Consider the following 10,313-nt stretch of genomic DNA (forward strand, 5'->3'; position numbering starts at 1 on the left):
AAAATATTTTTATATATTTATATATGTAAAAGCACATATATATAAATATTTCTTGTTCCTAACTGTGTAAAATTCAGTATTTTTGTTCATTTGAATGAAAGGTCACTAGGTTTTTAGTTTGTGATGTTTAAAAAGCACTTTCCTTTTCATCTGCTGTTGCGTTTATGGAGTTAGTGGAATGATCCATGTGATGAAAAAACATGAAGGTGCTGAAAATATTAATGAACATCATAATCACGTATGCATAAAAAGAACTTGACAAAGCGAGTTGTGTTAGCCTAAAGTATATTGTGTTCCCTTAAATGCATTTTTAAGGGAACAGGAGCAGGCTGCCCAAAGAGGTTGTGGAGTCTCCTTCTCTGGAGACATTCAAAACCCGCATGGACGCGTTCCTGTGTGACCTGGTCTAGGTGATCCTGCTCTGGCAGGGGGGTTGGACTGGATGATCTTTCAAGGTCCCTTCCAACTCCTAATATTCTGTGATTCTGTGATTTCACTTAATATCCTCCAGACTGCTTTGTTTATCTCTTCTCTCCTGTTGTAAATAGGAGAGGAACATTACAATTGCATCTCTGCCCTGCATAAGTCTATGAGAGGCTCAGATGAAAATGCTTCCCTTTACTGGCTTGCTCGAATGCTTGAAGGTGGTGAGGATCCGCTCTATGTGGCAAGGAGGCTGGTGAGGTTTGCAAGTGAAGATATAGGTGAGTATTTGCAGTATTTCGTTTTGGAATATTATGTTGAATGAAGATCTGCCAGGCTTCTGGTTTCCAAAGATTGGTGTTTGTAAAAAATCAACCCCAAACTTGCTATATGCAAAATGGGTGCAAAATACTGAAATGCTCCACATCCAACAAAAGCTTTGTATCTGGAGAGACCTACATGTGGTGTCATTGTGATGACTACCTATTGCAGGAGAAACAGCTATTTTTGAGGTCAGGTTTTGGCAGCATATTAATATGGATTCTTTTACTGGTGATTGTAAGTCACCAGTAAATTAGTGTCACAGAAAATGTGTATTTCAGAGATGTCTGTACTTTCTTTGTGCTTGTGGAAGGTGAATGCGTACTCTGACTTGCAAACCTCAGATTTGATAGCTGACTCCCTAGTTGTAAGGCGTCTTGATTGACTTACCCAAGTAACAGATGCAGCAAAATTTTAGCACATATGTGGTGGGTGAAGAGATATGGGGAAGCTATGTCTGTATAGCAGTATTTCCTCATTTCTTTCTCACTTACAAAAATATAAGTGAATCATTCACAGACAGATATGGCTCAGACTGCCACCATGTAGCAGCAGTTTCAGAATGTAAGTTATAGCCACAATTTAGACCTTTCCTTATTGTGGATGGAAGGAGTACGTCTTATGTATGCAAAGTATTGTAACAGAACTTCCAGTGTCTGAGAAAGCAACTTGGAAACATGCATGGATAACCATGCCTCTCGCAGGAAAAGGAGAGGAAAAAGAAAAAAATGAAGAGACTGTAACTGAAGTAAGTGGACTTTAACCTGCTTTTATCTGATCTCTCTTTGTAGGGCTGGCAGATCCTCTGGCTTTAACACAAGCAGTTGCTGCTTATCAAGGTTGTCATTTTATTGGAATGCCAGAATGTGAGGTAAAGGCTTCATTAATTCACTGATTTTAAAGTACTGCAAACTGTAAAACCTAGTTGTAATTGTAAAAAGAAACTGAGATTGCAAGGACAAGACAAATTTAGTTACTTATTCAGCAACCCCCTTCTTTGACAAGTAAAAGAACATCGTAGCTCTTAAACTAGGTGTAGTTCAAAATAAAATTCACTTCATATGTATTGTTAAAATGTGATATGTGAACTGACATCATTTTGCTCTGTCCATTTTCCCCCTCTCTGTTATAAATAAAATTAGTTATTCTGATATCCTAAAATTGCTATCCATTTTTAGTAGTCAAAGTCATGAAGAGCTGTGTTGCTGTTAAATAATAATATGCATACTATAGTAGCAGGCAGGGGTCAGTTTGAAAGCATGTCATGCTACACAAACAACCTGAATAACAGACCTTTTCCCAAAGAGCTTCAAAGAAGTAAGTTAACATTTTTCCTTTTCTTCTTTCCAGGTCATTCTAGCACAATGTGTCGTGTACTTTGCCAGAGCACCAAAGTCTATAGAGGTGTACAGGGCATATAGCAATGTCAAAGAATGTCTGAGGATGCACACAGGACCTCTGCCGCCTGTTCCGCTGCACCTGAGAAACGCCCCAACACGGCTCATGAAGAACCTGGGCTACGGTAAAGGCTATAAGTATAACCCCATGTACAAGGAGCCTGTAGAGCAGGACTATCTACCAGAGGAGCTGAAAGGAACAGACTTTTTCGAGGAACGAAAGACGTGACTGCTTTGTTCACAATGGGTTTTGATTTTATGACTCGTACATTTGTACTGGGACAGAAATTCCCCTTGCAGTTTCAGCCATCTATTACTGTGGTTGAAAGTATGAGACTACAGAGCCTTTTAGTTACTTTCGTATCCTTCTGGTTTTACTGCTGTTACTCTGAAGGTGTTTTGTAAAGAATTGCAATTAAGCAGTGCAGAAATACAAAAATAAGCTTTATCGTTACATTACTTGTTACCCTCTGTTTCAAATGAAATGGAGAAAGAAATGAATCACCTGTATTTCTGGGTCTTACTGCAAGACAAGGAGTATTACTGTGCTGCTTTATAAAAACAATATCTATTTCAGATTGTGAGAATGTTTATTTTCCAGAAACATAGTAAAATGTGCTTCCCCCCCCAGTAAAATACAGTAAGCAAAGTATAATTACCATGTAATTCTTGCTCTCATGGTGTTCCAGAGACTAATTTTGTACACCATCATTTATTAAATCAATAAAGTTGTTAGAAATAGTGTCTGTGCATTTGTTTAAAAATTCCTGTGACAGCAATGTGGTTTTGAAAGTTTGAGGTTGCTTTAACGTTGTCATCCTACTTTCCAGAGCAACTTTAAATCATTTTAGAAGTATGTCATGAAAATAGCGGAATTATTTTAATTTTTAAAGTTGTCTCACTTAAAATTTTTATTGTGTGATGACATTTTGGGAAGCACTTTTGGAAAGATTCCTGGTAGCGAACCGTGCTCATATATTTCCAGTTGTGCTTCAAGAATTCTGTTAGGTTTAAATTGGAAAGCAGAGACACACAAACTGACTTCCTGCTGTTATAATAGAGTTTGGCTTCCTCTTCCTACTGAAAACATATCCCCATCCAAGATTGCTGTTGAGTGAACGTGTCGGTCAGTGGAACACATGATGATGACAGCGTCCCTGATGTTGACAACATTCCTTCACTGAAGTGCTGTTTATTTTTCTTCTCCTCAATCTTCCTTAAGTGTGCTCAGTGGTCCAGTGTGCTGAAAAGCCAGCAACTGCTAAACCAGCATGTGACGGTGCTAACTAGCACTTGGGTACCAAAAGAGGACCGTGTTTGGCTAGAATTACAGCAGATAATTAGCAAAGAAGATTTTCATTACTGAAGTGCTGAGGAGCCACTGGGGCAACTGTCCACCCTTGCCAAAGTGTTGTGAAATAATCTGGCAAATCTGGAATAAGTCCTGCTAAAAGAAGGAGACTGCTCTGCTGACTTCCCTGAGAGGTGTCAGAAGGTTACTAACTCTCCTCCAAAAGTGCTACTTACCACAGATTTATTTTTCTTTTTTGTAATAGTGGGGTTTTTTTCTGACGTGTTGGTTAAACAATAGCTGGTGCTTCATTCCACATTTGCAGTATTGCCTTTAACAGTCTTTCAGAACTTGTATTCAGCTAACTTAGTCGATTTGTAAATAAATATTTTAGAGTTTTTTGGCAAAGGAAGAAAAGTGGTTTGTACTGAAGCCACGCTGAGCTCTTTGCACCTCTCTCGAGCTGTCCCTATGGCACAACCCAGCCACCTGCTGGTCAGCTGCCTGGTGTACACAGATTGCAGGCAGGAGTTTCTTGGCAGCCGAGGTATTTGGTGCTGCAGGGAGCTCACTTCAGCAGGGATGCCACAACATGCATCTGGAGTTCGTTCAGAGCAATTTTCACAGACCAGGAGGTCTGAGGATGCAGTTCCAAGTCAGGAAGTTAACTTTAACTTTCCTGTAGCGTTACGCTTGTTTCAAGAACAGATTGCTGGACCTTGGCCTTGATCAAAGGTTTTCAATATACAACCTGCAAAAGTTTTTGGTTGCTGTCTTCTCTTCACCAAAGGGTATTTGCGCTGGAGATTGATTTTGTTGTGAGGATGCCAGCTTGGTAGTCTTCATATTGTTACTCTGCATGACAGAAATATAGGACTTAAGTCAAGGGCTGTGGTGTAACTGAAATGTTTCAGAAATAAACTGATTTGATGATCGCATACTGTCTAAGGGCTTGAGTCAGATTTTTTAAATGTTACTTTGTGTTCTTCCTCAAACAGGTACCTGTATTCTTCACGGCCGGATGGTTTAGCAGGTAGGAGCTACTCCTCTGAGTTTGTCTGCCCTTTCAAGATATGTAGAAAGATGGCAATAGAGGTGAAAACATGGGTTATATTAATCAAAAATACTCTTGGCAAAATTACTTGTGCTGTCAACTAATGTTCATTTTCATTCTTAAGACACAGAAAGGTGATGTAAATATTTCTTTAAAGGGCTCGTGATTTGCAAGCTGACCCCAGCTTGCAGAACAAATCAAATCAGTGGATTGGTAAAGACTTTTTTGTCTTACAGGTGTAACGAGAGGTTTGTGTGCTTCCAATTGGCAGTTACAAGTGTTGGGCTAATGCAGTCTGAGGTATTTTTCCATTCTTATTTTCTGCTATTAGCAGAAAGAATGGGATAACCTCACCAGATTTTTTTAAACTTTGCTAGGACCTACTGATGCTCAAATCTAATTCACTAAAGGGAAACCCCAGACTGTAATTTCTTGTCTGCGGTTGACAGAAAACTTTACTCAGAGCCTTAACTTTCTATTTGCAGCTCTTCTTTTGGTTATTGAAGACTTGCTCAGACTTCCCTTGTTACAACAAAGTTTGTACCAGACGTTACAGCAAAAGTTGCACAGAAGTTTTGCAGAACAGTATTCATGTGTTTTGCCTTGTATGCCTCTCTGGTACCCCCTGTTCTGGAGCAGCTTGGTATATTCAGGGGGGACCCAATGAAAATGCTCCATGGTGGTCTGTACTTAGCTGTCTAGCAGGGACATTGTATTTTATCTGGTGAAAAACCAACCGAGTCAGGTGCAATCATATTATGGCTATAGTTTTTTTTAATTATTAATTACAGTGTCCTATAATAAAGATTAACTGACTTTTGAAAAAAAAAAGCAGATGAGAACCTTACACCAAAAATGGTACATGAAGGATTTTTCACATCTTTTAAAACTTTTCCAAAACCTTTCATGATCCAGTGTACAATAGCCAGAAGATGTTTACTTGTGGAGCTCTGAGATTAAATGCAAAGTGACTGACCAGGGTTATACATGTACTAATGCAAGAAGCAAGGCTTTCCGTATCTGTGAGGGCTTAGAGATTAGCATTTACATTCTGTGGCACACATATGAGAAGCCATTGCCTAAAACAGAGGATATATTGGTTAGTTACAGTGCATTAGTGGGCTATAATTTCTTTCTCAAGACCAGTTTAACCCAAGATTTACTTACTAACAAACACTGAAGACAGTAACAAAAGCACTGGTTTATTTGCTTTTCTGGGCTAGTATTTGGAGGACATAAAGTGTTGCTATTTGGGTCAGATATTAGAGGACATTCCTGATGCATGCTTATAGAGTATGCTAGGCAGGGAATTTAGTGATGAAGAATACCAGCAAAGTGTGAACACAGGTTTAGAATTACTAGCGAGATATTTCAGAATCTTATTCTTGGTAATGTTAGCTTTAACATATTGCAAGACATTGAAACTACCAAGATAATTCAGCTGTAAAATATGTCACAGCCATTCTCTTCTGGGGTTGGACACACATCGCCAAAGGTTTTGGTCAACAGCTGCCCTGTCTTGACTAAATAGCGGGTTATAAAACTGGCAGTAGGCTTGGTATCTCTCTGCAGCATTTGATGAGGCCCAGAAGCTGATAATACCAATAGTTTTTGAAAGCTTTGAGCAAAGTGTCTTTCTAAAGAGGAATAAGTCTTTCAACAAGCTTCATTTATGTAAATTTCCATGTTTTTCTTTTTAACGATTCATTTCTGTTGTTTGCTTGTAACTTCCTTGGTGCTTGAACTAATGCAGAAACAAATTGTTTTTATCCTGCTAGTTCTCTGAAAGGCATTTGGAGAAATAAGGCACAATGTGGTCATGATAGGGTTAATGGACTTTGATTCTGTACAAGCCCAAGTTAGGGAAGGTTTTCATAACCTGTAGATTTGAGGCAGTGATCTTATCTGGTGCTCACTTGGGAGTTGCTGTGGGGGAACGTGTGGGTTGAGGTGGAAATAGGAGAACTCCTGATAGCACAAATGTAGCTGAATCTACATGGAGGAGCAATGCAGTGAGGAGGTACTCAAGAAATTCTGGTTCAGAATAATCCATGCAGCCAGGACTGCTGTGATCAGTGCTCTTTCAGGACAGAAGCAGAAAAGCAGTGGTGAGTCCTCCCTCCCTGATCCCTGTGCCTAGCTCAGCCTGCAAGAAGGGAGCTGCGTCTGTGTAGCATGGAGAGAGACAGAGTTCTGAATTCCATAAGCTGTATGTTGTGTATTTGATGTGGAAGAGGGGAAGGAGCTTTGATCACGCTGCTCTTACATTGGTCACAATTGCTTTTTCCATGTGTATGGTGCTTCCCATGGTTCTTTGTGCTGTTTCCCATTTTTCCCCACCAAAATAAAATAAAAAAATAATAAGTAGAACCTGCTGACCTTACTCTGGAGACTCCATTAATAATTTCCCAGTGGCAAAAATAGTCCTGCTAGGGGCCTAGGTCAGTTTAATTATGAGATGAACTCCCCACTGGTCCCTCCCATCACCAGAAGGTCACAAAGGATGGCTGGGGCTCTGCAGGTTTCCTGCCACGTTACAGGACGAGAGCCAAAGTGCTAACAGGATTTCACCAAGTGTTTTGTGGGGTGGCTAACACAACAGGACAGGAGTCTGCAAGTGTCTTAGGCCAGGGGATATGGCCAACAGTTAAGCCAATAGCTCACCTGTTACATGAGAGGGTTGCACACTAATATTTTAACTTGTGACTGAGATTCCTGCATACACTGGGTAGGATGCCTTGTACTCATCTTCTTCCCCTACTCCTCCCTTTCCTTGGAAACTATTAGTTGTCTCCACCCATACCCCAGTTTCAGAACGGGGTTAGTCAGGATATCTTTTCCAGAGCTGGAGTAAATCTAACCAGCGTGTGCTCGCCTTCAGAGGGCAGCACAGCTTGTCAAAATGTTCAGAGGTGCTTTTTCATTCCTCAGCCCCCGGTGGGTTTTCTGTCAGTCCTGTGTGAAAAGAGACTGTGACCCTCAGAAGAAGTTCATCAGACGGTGCGGTCTAACGGGGTACTAAAGTGCTGGCAACACCAAGTGAAAGTTTCAATGCCATTGTGCCTTGTGGACTCTTTTCAGGGAAAGTATTACTTACCTTTTCCCTTTCTTCTTATGGTAATTAGCAAGGTTACACATGTTGTTCCACCAAGAAGTAATGCAGGCTATGGGAAAGTCCACGCCATAGCCCATGTTGGGAAATTCAATACACAGGAGAAACAATTTGTACTGATGTAAGATGATTTTTTTCCCCATAGTAACATACCAGTGTCAAAGAGATGGATAGCAAGACCAGAAACATCAATTAAATAATGCCCACAATGAATTCCATTGCAGATTTTTAGAAAAATATCTAATTGATAATATTTACATTGTTTAGCTAGTTTGACTCTCACAGATAAAATACTGGATTATATGGCTCGTAAAGAGTTGTCCAGGCTTTTACACTAAATATTTATGTGAAATCATTACTTCTACTTCAGTGTTCTTGTACTGCTTTCCATGCACAAAGTGTTTAAACCCTCAGTTAACCTCTAGGCTGCATATTTTTGCCTTTTCTGTGAGTGTTTTCTCTCATGTTGAGAGAAAAGTTCTTGGCCAAAATGGCTATCATTTTCCATGATATGACTTAAAAACAGAAGTAATTCTATAAGCTGGTTGTTTGAAGTTCTGTTTAACCTGAAGATATGTTTTCTGGCTGACGCGATGAATTCATCATCTGAATTGCCAGCAGCTACTGCATGTGTTCAGTGTGTTTCCCAACAGGCTGTGCTCTCCAGGATTTTGGCTGTGGTTTTTGTCTTTTATTGTTGTTAAGCAGTCACAGATTGCATAGGCCCCTTAATGAATGTGGATAAGAATTTGTATTTAGTTGATACCGTAAGATGACATAACAGAACAGGATAGATCTGCTACAATAAAAAAAACAACAAAACAAAACAAATCACAGAAGCAAAACCAAAAACAAAAGCCAGTTTCTGATTTCAGGTGCACATTTTTTTCACAACAGGTTCAGGTGAATTACACTGGTCTTATTCCTGTCTAATGGAACCATACTAAAAAATCAAGACAAATATCTGTCTCCAAGATATCTGTGAACTTGATCAGGTTTATGTAATTTACCAGGACTTTTACAAAAACATTTAACAGTGAAAGTATTACTGGACATACTCTGAGTTAACTCATCTATGTAAATTTATCTCTATGATAAGGTGATGTAAAACCATAACTGTCCTCCTTATCCACACTGGTATTTACTTACTAGGAAGAGTAACTTAAACTGTATGAATCAGCTAGAAAGCAGCCAAATGGTGATGGTGGGTGGTGGTTTTTCTTTTTAAATTAGTGAAATCAAAGGGCTATCACAAAGAGTCTATGTAAGCAGTAGTACAAAGTCTGGCTGACTCATCAGATCACAGTGAGCAAATATTGCTCTCAGTTTTGGATTGTTATAAAGCCTGGTCTGCTTAGGAGAGGCCAAACATGGAGAGTGGACTCCATCTGCTGTGATCTTCTCTTCCACTGGTGAAAACTCACACGTTGGCTTCTCAAACCAGCAGCCACTTGCAAATCGGTTTTGAACAGGGAGCTTTATGCTCAAGTACATATTGGTCCCCTCCTATGAAACTGAACTGAAGTTGGTCTGACTTTTTAAATCTTGCAGTCTCCTAGGCTGATATAAACATGACATTCACTCATCTTGTATGTTGTATCTTGAACTTATTAGTTTCTTCTTTGGGCATCAGTTAAAGCATGCCATACTGAAAAATTTTACCAAGCTTCCAACGCGGTGAGACCCATGTTTATTCATACACTTCTTTGCCGGAGCTAGTTGCAGCAGCATTTTATTTTGTAAAAATGTGAATATAGTTGGCATTATTCCACTTTTCCTTGTTGGAGCCAGCCCTTGTCAGTCACTTGTTCTGGCAGGAGCACAGGAACAAAAGTATTAAGGAAAAACAACCCACCACAATAAGTGGGACATGAATTATGGGAGGACAGTACTTGCCAGTAGGTTTGCTGGGCTTTTTTTAAATGGTTGAATGTGAAGCAAATAATGTTGAATTTATTGAGATTCTTTTTGCTGAGATTTTATTGTGTGCATCCTGTCTGTAGAAAACCAAGTCTATCTCAATAGTTAAGTTTCTGAATACTGAGACCAAAGTAATACAGAAATATGTGAGTCTCCTCTGATTTGTACTACGCTGATTTGTACTATTGCACAAGGTTTTATCATTCTTCTGATCGCATGGTAATTAACAGCCCTAAAAGCCTTCAGACATCATACATCTTGGATGCATTGACTGAGTTTAAGTATATAAAGATAAGGATGTAATTACAATGGAGTTTTTGAGCCTGCCTTAGTCAAAAACCTTCTGTGGCAACAGCAGCTTTATTTGCTAAAAGGCTGAAGATGAAGGGCCAGAAACCCAGAACTAATGCAACATCAAACCACTCCAAATTTTAACATGGGTTTTCTGCTAATATTTTTCTCACTTACTTGCAAAGCATTGGTTTCTCAAAGCATTCAGCACAGAAAGGGTTACATTCACATCTGCAATACATGCTTTCCTTTCCAAATTTTTGTCAGTGCCTTTGCAACTGAGGTATTGCCAACAACCAGAACATGTTTACTCTCGTGCAGACCAAGTGCTTGTGTCATTTCATGTAACTTGCTACTGTCTCCCTGTTCCCTGTAGGTCATAGCAGCTGGTGTCATCACACTTACAAGGGAAGCTGGTGGTTGATGCAACCATCTCTTCTACTGAGTAATTTGTTTTTCAGTATTTTCACCCACTCTGAACAGGCCAAGGACTTTCACACAGCT

General features: G+C 39.6%; 1 protein-coding gene across 1 annotated transcript; it reads left to right on the forward strand.

Annotated features, from left to right (window-relative positions):
• Positions 1–548: 548 nt before the first annotated feature.
• On the forward strand, positions 549–2,370 carry LOC104542446 (ATPase WRNIP1-like; the record flags this gene model as incomplete). The annotated part of the gene is made up of 3 exons (XM_010186767.1): positions 549–704; positions 1,536–1,615; positions 2,095–2,370. Coding segments are annotated over 3 exons (512 nt in total), but the record flags the coding sequence as incomplete, so codon positions are not given.
• Between the last annotated feature and the right edge of the window lie 7,943 nt (positions 2,371–10,313).

This window comes from Mesitornis unicolor, unplaced genomic scaffold, assembly GCF_000695765.1.
Source record: "Mesitornis unicolor isolate BGI_N332 unplaced genomic scaffold, ASM69576v1 scaffold27810, whole genome shotgun sequence".
Classification (NCBI taxonomy): Eukaryota; Metazoa; Chordata; class Aves; order Mesitornithiformes; family Mesitornithidae; genus Mesitornis; species Mesitornis unicolor.